Source organism: Chrysemys picta, chromosome 8 (genome assembly GCF_011386835.1).
Source record: "Chrysemys picta bellii isolate R12L10 chromosome 8, ASM1138683v2, whole genome shotgun sequence".
Classification (NCBI taxonomy): Eukaryota; Metazoa; Chordata; order Testudines; family Emydidae; genus Chrysemys; species Chrysemys picta.
In genome coordinates this window covers 19519878-19534802 of record NC_088798.1, presented here as the reverse complement: position 1 = coordinate 19534802, position 14925 = coordinate 19519878, and the positions used below count along the sequence as shown (strand labels likewise).

Below are 14925 nucleotides of genomic sequence, written 5' to 3'. Positions count from 1 at the left end.
TTACCCCCACTTGTGTTTGGCAAGAAGGTTGAACATTTGCTGGATTTGTACCTCCAGGCTGGTGTAAGATTACTACTTGGGTCTACATCTGAACTCCACTTGGAAATTTCAGCTAAGACAAAAAATGGATGCCCACTGAAGAATTTTACACACAGTACTCCGACGCTTGGGTCTGATTTGGCTTCCTTGTCACCGCCAGATGAAATTTAAGGTCTTTGTCTCGGTTTATGAAGGCTTTGTATTTGGTTACCAGATATTTAAGAGACCACTTCTCCCAGAAAGCTGAGGTCAGTTAGGATACTTGAGCTTGTACATCAGGGGCTGGATGCAGCGCACTCAGTAGAGGGCCCTTGATTACATAATTTCCCTTGATCAGATACAGCCCAACTTTGATGACTTTCAAAGACTATCCATTTACTTAGGCTTTTTCTGAGGAAAGGGTTAGGCAAGATTTTGTTCAGTTTATCAGTTATCAAATTTTAAAATGCTGTGTTATATTTATTGTAAGTTTTCCAAGATAAGTTAATGGGCACAAATTCAAACTCAACAAACCAATCTGGTTGCAACTACTTAGGAATTTAGATAAGCAGAAACTAATTACCCATGACACCTCACTTTTGTAAAAGTGTGATGAAGAATTTGATGATCACAGTTGGTCAGAACCTCTGCTTTATGTCTCATCTGAAGCGCAAGCCTTCAACAGCACAATATCCCAGAACACCATGCTGAGTAATTAATTCAGTTTTCACTTGAAGACTGACTTGACTGAAGTTTCTTGTACCATCCTGTGATTCCTTGGAAGTCTCCCACCTTCATGCTGTTCAGGCCCATCCCTCCTCAACTTGTGAAATCCAAAGACCTCATAGCCAGAGGTGATATGATTGTAAGAAAACAAGTGACAATACTACTATATTTCATATAGCATATTGTGTTACGTTAATTAGAACCCTCTCCCCTCCATGGAAGACAAAATGCTTCACAGAATTACATTATACAGAGTTAGGCGGCATAAGCAGGGGGAAATGCATGTATTCAACTGAGACTTAAAATAGATGGGAAACACATATAGGAAGGCAGTCCCAGATGCCAAGTGCTGCAAAGGTGACGGTTCTTATCACACCATTAATGCCCGGGGGGGGGGGGGGGGGAGGGGAGAAAGGAGGGGCACATCAATGAGAAAGCATACTGTCTTAAAAGCTGTGGTATTTAATACGGGCTGGCTTATGTTCTTTTTTAGCTAAGGAAACTGTACATGTATAATTACACTTGGACACAACTGCATCACTTTCTCCACAGCCTTTGTACTAAACTAGAATTCTGATTAACAACTGCATATCTATTTTTAAACCTTAAATACTCAAAAGGTGGATACCCAATCAAAATAAAACCTTTTGTAAAACATATGTAAAATGTTAACAGCGAGACCCTTCCAGCCTGTGTCAGCCCCTTTTCCCATATTAAAAATGCAGAACCGCAAAGGGGTATTAATTTCTCTTCAAAAGCTTATAATCAGGGAAAGTGAATTAAATTGCATATATACCATTACCGAATGAATGTACAGTACAACCTCAGTTATAAACACCAGAGTTATGAACTGACCAGTCAAACACACCCCTCATTTGGAACCGGAAGTACACAATCAGGCAGCAGCAGAGACCAAAAATCAAATACAGCACAGTACTGTGTTAAACTAGTAAAAAAATAAAGGGAAAGCAGCATTTTTCTTCAGCATAAAGTTTCAAAGCTGTATTAAGTCAATGTTCAGCTATAAATTTTTGAAAGAACAATGTTTTGTTCAGAGTTATGAACATTTCAGAGTTATAAACAACCTCCATGCCTGAGGTACTCGTAACTCTGAGGTTCTCCTGTATATGCCAAACGTTTCTTTAAACCCACTGCTCTTTGAGATAGAGAAGTAGTTTTAACTCTAAGAAAGCTGGAAGGCTAAATTCACTAAAATTTGTCAGGTGCTCCGATATCACAGAAATGCCTATAAATTAAATAAATATAGGCATTAGTAATTAAAACCAAACAATATAAAAAAGGAACATTCAAACCAGTATTAACTTTAAAAAAAATAGTTTCACTTTTGCAGATAAAAATCAGTTTCATTTTCTAGTCCCATTTACTAGCATAATGGGGTATGAGTTCCCGTCAACAAACTATTTCAAGCCCGACGTTCCATTAAATTAAATATAATCCACAAAGTCTTTTCATTTTCATATTATATTTGTTCAGCATTTTAAGTCTATAATTTTGGTCTTAAAAAGCTAGCTGTTTGTATCTTGAACACAACAGTTTATGATACTTCCTCACTTAAAGTATGTCTACACTGCAGCTGGAAGCTTGCTTCCCAGAGCACATAGACAGATCACAGAAATGCACTAGCTCTGCTTAAGCTAGTGTGCAGAAAACAGCAGTGTAGCCTTGGGTAGTCCAGGCAGCAGTTTGGGCCAGCCATCTGATATAAACCCACCATGACTCCCCAGAGTTGCTACCTGTGCGGCCCCTGGCTACACAGCTATTATTAGCACACTAGCTCAAGCAGAGCTAGTACATCTGTCTATCCGCTCTGGAAAGTGCATTCCCCACTGCAGTCAGCACTGAATTCACAGCCTGAGGAAGAGAGGGATAATGTAGCTTTAAGACACCTTTGAGCCCTTCTGATCCTCAGCTTTTTCCTGGCCCTGGTGTAATTTAGACAGCCCTCAGGGCCTAAGTTATTAGCAACCCTTCTCCACAGTGCTGCTTGATGTGACCCCCATTTAGTCAAATTTAGTCTAAACTTCCAATCTGAAGTCAAACAAAATCTCTCAATACTGTTCCTATACAATCTGAAATTCTCCCAGAAGTGTAAAAATTGCCCTTTCAGATCCAGTGCTTCCCAATCCTGATATGACCTTCCATCCTTGCTCCCAGTACACCTGCTACCACCACCTCCAAAGACAGCATACAGCAGCATCTTCCTTAGCTCCTGCACCACAGAAATCTTTCTACAGCCTGATCCAGGGCTTCTGGAGCCCCTTTATGCTGCTCTAGCACTATAACATGCCATCAAAGGGTCAGAGTGAGGATGAGGATCTCCACCTAAGTCCACATTTCTAGAAACAGTTTTAAAATAAAGCTCTCTGAAGTTCTCCTGTGGCCTCTGAACAGTTTTTCCTTTTATCCGTTAGCAAAATATCAAGCCCAACAGAATATAAGTATAGCTCCAGAACAAGGCACATTAATATGAAATTTAAAAAAATCATGTTTCACCACCTTCACCAAGATGGCTTTCTACAGCTCTATCTATATGCACTCTGCAACAGAAGTCCCATAGAACTGAAAATTGTATAATCTGTTGCAATGCAAATATACATGGAAAATACAGTATAGAAAACTTTGGAAAGTAATGCAGAAAGTACCAGTTACTGGCTCCTGCAACAACATGGTCAACTTGAGTTCACACCAGTGTAGTATGCAAAAGATTTCAGAACTAAGACCAGTATTTAATTGACAAAATGTGCAAGCAATTAGTGAGATTTTAACACACAGATCCCAAATGCTGTTATGTCCAAAACATCAAATGTCCCTACATCTCTGTGGCCTTGAAGATATGAGAGGGAAGGGGAGTTACATACTTGAATTTCTTGCAGGTTATGAAAATACTGAGGGAGGAGATCTGTGACTTTCATTGCCACCCCCCTCCCCCCCCCAAAGATACTGAGAGAAAAAATTAAGGTGTTTATTTCCCAACTGTGGTGACACTGAGGATATGATAAACATATTGAGCACCTTATAGCACAGACTTCTGCAGCAGGAAGGGGTCTGAATGCCAAATCAAGATCTTCATGGGGCAGAGGAGGGGAAGAAGGAATACACACTGAAAAAAGGTTTCAGGGGGTAGCCGTGTTAGTCTGTATCAGTAAAAACAATGAGGAGTTCTTGTGGCACCTCAGATACATGGAGTGGAAAATACAGTAAGCACAGCAACTCCCATCTTTTCATGTGCTGTACATTTATACCTGCTTACTGTATTTTCCACTCCATGCATCTGATGAAGTGGGTTATAGCCCACGAAAGCTTATGCCCAAATAAATCTGTTAGTCTCTAAGGTGCCACAAGAACTCCTCATTGTTTTTACACTGAAAAAAAGAAAACTCTCCCCAACTCAAAATAAGAGGGATGAAAAAGAGGTTTCATAACCCATAGTTTAAAAAAGGATAACAGATCTGATAAACAGTCTACTCTAAAGATGGAGGGGGCTCACTGAGTTGATTAAACTGCAAGACAGTTGTTTCTAAAGACACTCTCCCTTTACAGAAGAATGGCTTTATTGTATGAATTGCAAATGAACATTTCCAATATCATTCACTGAAATGGTTCTACCAGCATATTAGCTGAAACTTCCAATTCCAAGTCAAAGAAAATCTCAGCAACATTTCTACTGCCTCTGTCCAGAACATGAAATGAGCAATTCCCCAAGGAAGGTAAAACATTGTCCTTTCATATACCATCAGAAGAGGCAAATCCCTGCCACACAAACCACAAGTGAGCCTTTTTACATCCCCATCATACACGACCCACAAAACAGAAGAACTATAGATAGCTCTTCCCCATTCCCCCCACTTGGAGACCCCAGAGTAAGGGGGAGCTCTTCCTTCTTTCCCCACCAGGAAAAGCAGTGCCTCCCTCTAGGCACAGGAGGTACCCACCCTCACCCGGCCATAGGAATAAACCACCTAACCTCAGGTTGGCTGCTTCCACTCCTGCCATAAGAGTAACACCCCTCACATAGCCTCCCCACCTCCCTAATAGTAGGCGCTCCCCCCGTGGCGGGCCGCGCCCCCCGCTCCCATAGGGGTGGCGCCCCTGCGCCCCCCCCCGTGGCGGGCCGCGCCCCCCCGCTCCCATGGGGGGCGCCCCTACTCACTACCCCCCATAGCGGGCCGCGCCCCCCCGCTCCCATGGGGGGCGCCCCTACTCACTACCCCCCATAGCGGGCCGCGCCCCCCCGCTCCCATGGGGGGCGCCCCTACTCACTACCCCCCATAGCGGGCCGCGCCCCCCTACTCACTACCCCCCATAGCGGGCCGCGCCCCCCCCGCTCCCATGGGGGGCGCCCCTACTCACTACCCCCCATAGCGGGCCGCGCCCCCCCGCTCCCATGGGGGGCGCCCCTACTCACTACCCCCCATAGCGGGCCGCGCCCCCCCCCCCCCGCTCCCATGGGGGGCGCCCCTACTCACTACCCCCCGTGGCGGGCCGCGCCCCCCCGCTCCCATAGGGGTGGCGCCCCAACCCGTGGCGGCCGCGCCCCCGCGGTATCGCCCCGGGGCAGCAAGGGGCGCGCCCCTAAACTCACCAAGCACAACCCCCTGTCCCGACGTAGGACCCCCCGCCACCAGGGGCGGGGCCCTGTCCCGGGCAGAGGCCCATGAGGGAGATACAGGGCGGCCTCAGCTCCCAGGTAACTAACTTGTGGGAAGCTCCTCTCGGCCGCAGCCCCGCGCAACAAGTTCCCGGCCAGCCCCCCGCCCCAGAGCCGGGCTCTTACCTCCGCCATGTTCACTGGGCGGGCGGGACAGGGAGTAGGGAGGGTCACATCGCCGCCGCGGCGAAGGAAGCGGCACCGGCGGCGGCGGGTCACGGTCTGTGCGGCGGCCGGGGAGGGGGCCGCCGGGGGCAAAGACACCAACGTCACTGCGTACAGGCGGCGGGCGCGCCCCCGACAGCACCCAGTGCACACTCCAGGCCGGGCCCGCGCGCTCCCAAGACGTACCACAAACAGCTGACGTAGAGAACAGAAAGCCCCGCCCTATCAGGTTCTACTCCCCAGCAAATAGGGAAATCCTTCTTCCCCCTCCCATCGGTGCAGGCCTCTGGCCGTCAGAGCCCCTCTTACGTCTAGGCACGAGCGTGCGAAGGCCGCTCCGGTTGGCATATGGTGCCGGACGCCCGTGTCACTAGCTAGCAGCACCTCTCCCCCTCCCAGTGTCACTCACGAGTCTAGCAAAAGAGCTGGTCCCTCTACTGCACTCGCAAATGATGGCATCAGTTACCTACAAACAGGGTTCACTTGAATAACCAGCATAAGTACTCTCCCTTCCCCGGTGCAGATCACCAGCCCGTATACATCCCACCCGACCCCATGCAAGTCAAGACACCGGGACAAACAGTACTCACCTTCCCCCAAGCACTGTAAATCACCTGCACACATACTTCCCCTTCCCCCTCTCCCTTCCCAGTGAAATCACTAGCACACATTCACCTCCCATACAAATCACCAGCACACATACACTCCCGATGCAAATCACCAACCAGCAAACAGGGTTCATGCTCGTCTAAATCACCAGCAAATTATTATTTACAGTATCAGTACTGCCAACATCAAGCATTCAAAAATCATGAGACAGGTCCCAAACAATCATGCAATCGGCTTAAAAATTAGATTTAAAATATATATATTTAGAATTTAGGGACTTTTTTTGCCTTCCGTTCCTCTGTCCTTAAGATGCACTCATTGCATGTTTTTAAGCCTTTTCTACAACCACGAGGACCAGAAACTTGCTTTACAAAAAGGAAAAACCAAATCTGAGAGTCTCATGTAATAACACGACTCCAGGAGCTAGGGCTATAAGTAAAGTATCATAATACCTGTGATACAACCACAACCATTGTCAGCACTGTGTAGTGTCTACAGCAGGGGTCGGCAACCTTTCAGAAGGGGAGTGCCGAGTCTTCATTTATTCACTCTAATTTAAGGTTTCGCGTGCCAGTCATTTTAACGTTTTTAGAAGGTCTCTTTCTATAAGTCTATAATATATAACTAAACTATTGTTGTATGTAAAGTAAATAAGGTTTTTAAAATGTTTAAGCAGCTTCATTTAAAATTAAATTAAAATGCGGAGCCCCCCAGACCAGTGGCCAGGACCCGGGCAGTGGGAGTGCCACTGAAAAAGGCGGCACACGTGCCATAAGTTGCCTACCCCTGGTCTACAGACACCAATCCTGACTGAGGCGTCATTGTGCTAGGCACTGTACAAACATGTAGTAAGAGACAGTCCATTATCCAAAGAATTTACCATCTAAACAGCTAGGAAAAGGGTAAGAGCGGTCTCCTCTCCCTAGTGTAAGGCACCAGTAAATAGAGTCTCACCAGGTACAAGTCAAAAGGATGTGCATCTGTCTTAAATTGCAACAACTAAGCTTTGTTTACTTTTGTAATAAATTAAGACAAAGGACAACAGAATTATAATAACTTGCTTTAATTTAGGACAATCAATTTTATAAAAAATGTCTAAATAGATGTCAGACTCAAAATCACAATTCAAATTTTACCGATACTCTGAGTATAGGATCTGTGACATAATCTGTTGGGGAGCTCATTAGCACTGTAAGGAATGTTTGCTTTGTGAGCTGGTTCATGCACGTACTATAAATGCCAATTAGGGCTGCAAAGCCTGATTGCCCTGATAGTACCTCAGCAGAAGTCAGTGATGTTTTCTGTAGACTGACACAAGATTATATTAACCAGTACAAATGGAAGGTTAACAAAGACCTTACATGAGGTACAATATAACTAATTGGCTTAAAACAGACAAATATAAATTAAATATAACCAAACTAAAAAGTACACTCACATTTTCTATTAATATTATTTCTCTTTATTCTAGATTCCCTATGTCACTTGTATCTGGTCACTGCCATTTTTTCCCCCCAAATAGATTAAGCAGTGGTGCAAATTTAGGCCTCAATCCCGCAAACATTTAGACCTAGTCTGCACTACAAATTACATCAACATAAGCTGCCTTGCCTTGATCTACTTGTGTATGTGTCTACATTAAAATTTGACTCCTACCAACGTGAGCGCTTCATTATGCCAACATAGTAACACCACCTGCCTGAGTAGCACTGAGCGATGGTTGATATACTCAGATCAATGCAGAACAAGTGTAGACACTGTGTTACCTATGTCGACTCAGCCCTGGTCTACACTATGAGTTTAGGTCGAATTTAGCAGCCTTAGCTCGATTTAACCCTGCACCCGTCCACACGACGAAGCCATTTTTGTCGACTTAAAGGACGCTTAAAATTGATTTCTGTACTCCTCCTCGACGAGGGGATTAGCGCTGAAATCGACATTGCCGGGTCGAATTTGGGGTAGTGTGGATGCAATTCGACGGTATTGGCCTCCGGGAGCTATCCCAGAGTGCTCCATTGTGACCGCTCTGGACAGCACTTTCAACTCAGATGCACTGGCCAGGTACACAGGAAAAGCCCCAGGAACTTTTGAATTTCATTTCCTGTTTGGTCAGAGTGGCAAGCTGATCAGCACAGGTGACCGTACAGATCTCATCAGCAGAGGTGACCATGGAGTCCCAGAATCACAAAAGAGCTCCTGCATGGACCGAATGGGAGGTACTGGATCTGATCGCTGTCTGGGGAGATGAATCCATGCTATCCTAACTCTGTTCCAAAAGACGAAATGCCAAAATATTTGAAAAAAATCTCCAAGGGCATGAAGGACAGAGGCTATAACAGGGACCCGCAGCAGTGCTGTGTGAAACCTAAGGAGCTGAGGCAAGCCTACCAAAAAACCGAAGAGGCAAATGGCCACTCTGGGTCAGACCCCCAGAAATGCTGCTTCTATGATGAGCTGCATGCAATTCTAGGGAGTGCCCCCACCACTACCCCACCCTGTTTGTGGACTCCTGCAAGGGGGGAGTCTCACGCAACAAGGATGAGGATTTTGGGGACAAAGATGATGATGATGATCATAGAATCATAGAATATCAGGGTTGGAAGGAACCTCAGGAAGTCATCTAGTCCAACCCCCTGCTCAAAGGAGGACCAATCCACAGACAGATTTTTTCCCCAGATCCCTAAATGGCCCCCTCAAGGATTGAACTCACAACCCTGAGTTTAGCAGGCCAATGCTCAAACCACTGAGCTATCCCTCCCCCAAATGATGAGGAGGAGGTTGAAGAATGCGCACAGCAAGCAAGCAAACAGAGAAACCATTCTCCCCGACAGCCAGGAACTGTTTATCACCCTGGAGCCAATACCCTCCCAACCCTCCCAAGGCGGGCTCCTGAACCTTGAATGCGGAGAAGGGACCTCTCGTGAGTGTATCTTTGTAAATATAATACATGATTTTAAAGCAAGCATGTTTAATGATTAATTTGCCCTGAAGACTTAAAGAAGCCAAAAGACTGTGGCTTACCATGGCTGCCTGCAAGCCGAATTCTGTTGCCCAGCCCTGTGTGTGTGATCTCTCACACCAAACCGGCAGGCCCTCAATATAAGAGGCAAAATGTGACCTTGTACTCTAAAATGTGTCCTTTTTAAATACTACTCTCCCTCTTTTTTCCTACTGCAGCTGCAAATATTTCAACGCTCTCCCTATCACCTCCGTCCCAGAGGCTAGCGCAGATAAGGCGAAAAAAACGCACTTGCAATGAAATGTTCTTTGAGTTCATGCAGTCCTCCCGCACTGAAAGAGACCAGCAAAATGCGTGGTGGCAAACAATGTCAGAGTCCAGGAAAGCACAAAATGAACGCGAGGACAGGAGGGACGGCTGGAGCAAGAGGAGAGGTGGTGGCAGCATGATGAGAGGAGGCAGGAGGCAATGCTGAGGCTACTGGAGGATCAAACTGGTGTGCTCCGGCGTATGGTTGAGCTGCAGGAAAGGCAGCAGGAGCACAGACCGCCGCTTCAGCCCCTGTGTAACCAACCACCCTCCTTTCCAAGTTTCATAACCTCCTCACCCAGACGCCCAAGAACGCGGGGAGGGGGGCTCCGGGCACCCAACCACTCCACCCCAGAGGACTGCCCAAGCAACAGAAGGCTGGCATTCAATAAGTTGTGAAGTTCAGTGTGCCCTTGTCCTTCCTTCCTCCCCTACCCCACCTGGTGCTTCCCTCCTCCCCCACCCCTCCCGGGCTACCTTGGCAGTTATCCCCCTATTTGTGTGATGAATTAATAAAGAATGCATTAATTTGAAACAACAATGACTTTATTGCCTCTGCAAGCGGTGATCAAAGGGGGGAGAGGAGGGCGGTTGTTTTACAGGGAAGTAGAGTGAACCAAGGGGGCGGGTTTTCATCAAGGAGAAAAACAGAACTTTGACACCGTAGCCTGGCCAGTCATGAAACTGGTTTTCAAAGCTTCTCTGATGCGCGCGTGCCCTGTTGTGCTCTTCTAACTGCCCTGGTGTCTGGCTGCGCGTAATCAGCGGCCAGGCGATTTGCCTCAACCTACCCGGCCATAAACGTCTCCCCCTTACTCTCACAGATATTGTGGAGCACACAGCAAGCGGTAATAACTATGGGAATATTGGTTTCACTGAGGTCTGTGCTTGTTTCCTGGACCCAGAATTGGCATTCCACAGCATGAACCACCATGATGTCCACATTGCCAGGGCCCGTGATTTGAGAGAAGTCTGTGTCCATGTCCTCATCACTCTTGTCACCGCGCTGCCGTCGCCTCCTCGCCTGCTTTTGCAGGTTCTGGTTCTGCATATACTGCAGGATAATGCGTGAGGTGTTTACAACAGTGATAACTGCCGCGGTGATCTGAGCGGGCTCCATGCTTGCTGTGGTATGGCATCTGCAGGAGAGCAGAGTTGCAGCAGAAGCGGTGGATGACAGAATAGATATTTATAGAGAGAGGCAACGAGAATAGATATTTATAGAGAACAACGAGAGGACCTGCGAGGTGAATTCATAAGAGCAGGAGAGCAGAGTTGCAGCAGAAGCGGGAGCCCATGACAGCCAACATGGAGAAATTTGCTATCGATCGAGACAGGAGAGCAGAGTGGCAGCGGAAGCGGTCGTTCGATGACGACGGTTAGCAGTCCAATTGCTGAAAGCAATATGGCGTCCGCACCGAAAAAAGGCGTGAAACAATTGTCTGCCATTGTTTTCACGGAAGGAGGGGCGACTGACAATATGTACCCAAAACCACCCGCGACAATGTTTTTGCCCCATCAGGCATTGCAAACTCAACCCAGAATTCCAATGGGCGGCAGAGACTGCGGGAACTGTGGGATAGCTACCCTCAGTGCAACGCTCCGGAAGTCAATGCTAGCCATGGTACTGTGGATGCAATCCGCCGACTTAATGCGCTTAGTGGGGACACACACAATCGACTGTATAAAATCACTTCCTAAAAAATCGACTTCTATAAATTCGACCTAATTTCGTAGTATAGACATACCCTAACAGTCCTCCGGCAACTGTCTAACAATGCCTGACACTGACTGCCCTGGTCACAATTGTTAACTCCCCTTCCTGGAGACGGGAAGCCCCCCGGCTTTAAAACCCTGTGAATTTTTGAAATGCCTTTTCCTGATTTCAGAGTAGCAGCCGTGTTAGTCTGTATCCGCAAAAAGAACAGGAGTACTTGTGGCACCTTAGAGACTAACAAATTTATTAGAGCATAAGCTTTCGTGGACTGCAGCCCACTTCTTAAGCTTATGCTCTAATAAATTTGTTAGTCTCTAAGGTGCCACAAGTAGATATGCATCCGAAGAAGCGGCCGCCTAGTTTGCCTAAATGGTTGCACCGGCCCTGGGTTGGGGGGAGGGGAGCTCCGTCCAGGCTCTTGCTGTGCGGGGGTCCGGCCCCTGACCGGTGTTGGGGGGGGCAGCTCCTGGCACTTGCTGTGCGGGAGTCTGGACCCTGGTGGGGGGCGAGCTCCTGGCTCTTGCTGTGCGGGGATCTGGACCCTGACTGATGTTGGGGTGGGGGGCTCTTGCTGTGCGGGGGTCCGGCCCCTGACCGGTGTTGGGGGGGGCAGCTCCTGGCGCTTGCTGTGCGGGAGTCTGGACCCTGGTGGGGGGCGAGCTCCTGGCTCTTGCTGTGTGGGGATCTGGACCCTGACTGATGTTGGGGTGGGGGGCTCTTGCTGTGCGGGGGTCCGGACCCTGAGATGTTGCGGGGCGGGGGGAGAGCTCTGTCCTGGCGCTTGCCCGGCCCCTGACCGGTGTTGGGGGAGGGTGGGGAGCTCCTGGCGCTTGCTGTGCGGGAGTCCGGACCCTGACCGGTGTTGGGGGGAGCTCCTGGCCCCTGTTGTGTGGGGCTCCTATCTCTGACTGGGGGGCAGGGGGGTTCCTGGCCCCTGTGTGGGGGAGCCGCGAGCCACGGCAGGCCGCCAGTCATGAACAACCTACCTCACTGCAGCGCCTACCCTGTGTTTCCGTCCCTCTCTGCCAGCCAATCAACTGGGTGCACTTTGGACCGCGGTTGCCATGGTTACCATGTAAACACGCTGCCTCTGGGCTCCAGCAGGAGAGCGCAGGGCCGCTGGGACCGGAGCTGTATCGAGAGTCGCCCCCTCCGGGACACGGGCACCGAGCCCCATCCCCCAACCCCGCCAGCACCATGTCCTCCTCCACCCAGGCCGGCAAGGGCAAGAGGCATAGCGTCGTGGTCAGCTTGTGAGTGCCCCGCTGCAGGGTCCTGTGTCGGTCACTGGCCACCGGCGCTGGGCAGTGGGCTCAAGAGGACACAGCAGGCAGGCTGGGGGCCTGTCATCTCCGCAAGCCCCGGCTGCTCAGACAGCCAGGGCCGGTGCAACCATTTAGGCAAACTAGGCGGCCGCCTAGGGCGACTAGTGGTTGGGGGCACCTAAAAGCTGATCCACATGGTGCTCGGGCACCAGCAATATTCAGAGCCGGGGTCCAGGGGCTGTGTGTCCCCGCCCCAGCCCCACCTGCAGCCCCCCCCCCACGCCTTCCCCGAGTGTCCCCTGGCCCCGATTTGCTGCTCCCGCCTTTCACGGTCTCCCCCCCACAGTCTCTGTCCAGGAGCAGAGCCTGTCTGTCTTTGTCTCCTCCATGCTGCTTCTCTGCAACAACTGCTGCCGCAGGGTCCTAGTGCCCCCCCACTCCACTGCCAGGGCAGACTGACTCTGAGCCTGCCCTTCCCCCTCAGACCCTTTCATTTTTCAATGGGACCCTCCAGCAGCACAGGGGACCCCCCTGCCCACAGTCACTTCTCCTGCCCCATGCTGGGCAAGGAGGCACCCCCATCCCTCACCCCCAGTGAGGCTACAGTCAGGGACAACAGCAGGGGAGGAGGCACACGCAGCGCCCCACCGTGGGGGAGGCAAGGGAGATTCCAGGACCTGAGAGGGACCCTAGGAGCACATGCAGTGACAGTGGGGGTGAGTGTGCTGCTGGGGGGGCAGGAAAGGGGGACTCCTCCCCCAGAGCTTGCTGCTGCTGGCAGGGAAAGGGCTTGGGGGAATCCTCTCTGGCCCCTGTCCCAGAGCAGCCTGCCTGTACCCAAACTCATCCCCAGCTCTGCCCCACCCCAGAGCCCACACCCCGAGCCAGAACTTTAACCCCCCACTGCACCCTCTGCCCGAGCCCCGCCACCACCCCAAACACCTTATCCCCAGCCCCAGCCAGAGCCCTCTCCCCCCACACTCCTACTCTCGCCCTGAGCCCCTCCCACACCCCAAATCCCCCATTCCCAGCCCCAGCCAGAGCCCTCACCCCACACTCCTACTTTCGCCCTGAGCCCCTCCCACACTCCAAACCTCTCATCTGCAGCCACTCCTCACAGCCCTCACCCCTGCACCCCTCCCATCCCAAAACTCCCTCCCAGAGCTTGCACCCTGCACCCCAATCCCCTGCCCCAGCCTGGGGCCTGCACCGCAGACCTCCTCCCTCACCCAAACTCCCTCCCAGAGCCTTAGGCAGGTGGGGGGCAGAGTTTGGGGGGGTGGAATTTGGGCAGGGGCGGGTTTTGGGCACCACCAAAATTTCTACAAACATGCCATTCCTGCGAGGAGGTGGAATGAAGGTGAGCTGGGGCAGGGGGGAAAGGGGCGTGGGGAGGGCTGCTCGTAGTAACGGGGGGGGGGGGATGCACAGGGGAACCGCTCCCTGCCCCAGATCACCTCCACTCTGCCTCCTCCGCTGAGCACACAGCCCCCGCTCTAAGTCTCCTCCAATCGGCGCCGCAAGCCTGGGAGGGGAGGAGAATTAGAGCGGCGCCGGCGTGCTCAGCGGAGGAGGCGGAGCTGAGGTGAGCTGGGGGGGCTCCCTGGGTGGGGTTAGCTGCCGCAGAGGGGGGGTCTCCTCGGGCAGGGCTAGCTGCAGAGGGGGGTAGCTACTGCGGGGGGGCTCCCCAGGTGGGGGGGGTGGCGGGCTCCCCGGGTGGGGGGCTGGGTTAGCTGCCGTGGGGTGGGCGGGGTTAGCTGGGGAGGGGGGGCGCAAGATGGAAGTTTTGCCTAGGGCGCAAAACTTCCTTGCACCGGCCCTGCAGACAGCGCTCGAGCTAGTGGTTGTCTCTGCTAATCCTGGCAGACCAGGCTCCATCCCAGTGCTATAAATCTGCACTGAGAATGTGGGGTTTTGTTGGTTACTCATGAATCCGATGAAGTGGGCTGTAGCCCACGAAATCTTATGCTCAAATAAATGTGTTAGTCTCTAAGGTGCCACAAGTACTCCTGTTCTTTTTGCGGATGCAGACTAACACGGCTGCTACTCTGAAACCTTAGTTTACAAGATCTCTCTCCTATCTGATCTATGTGGCATGTTTCAAGTGCACCCATCCCTGGAGTACCTAGCTACCAGTAAGCTTTCTTTGCAGTTAGCATCTTCCACACAAGGATCTCAGGGCATTTTAGAGCAATGAATGGACTAAACCTCACAGCTGCCTTGTGAAAGAGGGAACCCTAATTTTACAGATAGAGAAACAAAAGCACAGATATATGATTCACCAAACTCCAGCAGAAAATCTTTGGTAGAGTTGAGAACTGTACCTATGTGGCCTGAATCCAAATCCTACATTTTAATCCAAAGACTGTGCTTCTTGGTCCTTCATTTCCATACCAGTTGCCTTTCACCACACTTAGCCCCGTAAAGAGACAAGAACTTTAGCATTTCTTCTATTCTGTTATTTTACAGTTAACATTTGCTTCTGTGT

General features: G+C 50.4%; 2 protein-coding genes across 22 annotated transcripts in view; one reads left to right on the top strand and one right to left on the bottom strand.

Moving 5' to 3' along the window:
* MIER1 (MIER1 transcriptional regulator) overlaps positions 1 to 5769 on the bottom strand; it is a 57229-nt gene extending 51460 nt beyond the window's left edge. For 7 of the 12 annotated variants that reach the window (XM_042851351.2, XM_042851352.2, XM_042851353.2 and 4 more), the window contains exon 1: positions 5540 to 5680. In XM_042851351.2, the coding sequence (XP_042707285.1) occupies positions 5540 to 5548 (9 nt within the window). In that variant the 5' untranslated portion in view covers positions 5549 to 5680. Of the gene's footprint in view, positions 1 to 5347 lie in introns of all 12 variants that reach the window. The other 5 variants (XM_005300102.5, XM_042851356.2, XM_065554001.1 and 2 more) reach the window with 5 other exon arrangements.
* A 6239-nt stretch (positions 5770 to 12008) lies between these two features.
* The window catches only part of DNAI4 (dynein axonemal intermediate chain 4), a 30096-nt gene continuing 27179 nt past the window's right edge, over positions 12009 to 14925 (top strand). For 5 of the 10 annotated variants that reach the window (XR_006174707.2, XR_010589635.1, XR_010589636.1 and 2 more), the window contains exon 1: positions 12235 to 12425. Coding sequence is in view for 3 of the 10 variants with exons in the window: in XM_042851357.2 (XP_042707291.2) it covers positions 12370 to 12425 (56 nt within the window). In the remaining 7 variants the exon portion in view is untranslated. Of the gene's footprint in view, positions 13798 to 14925 lie in introns of all 10 variants that reach the window. The other 5 variants (XM_008166650.4, XM_065553995.1, XM_008166649.4 and 2 more) reach the window with 4 other exon arrangements.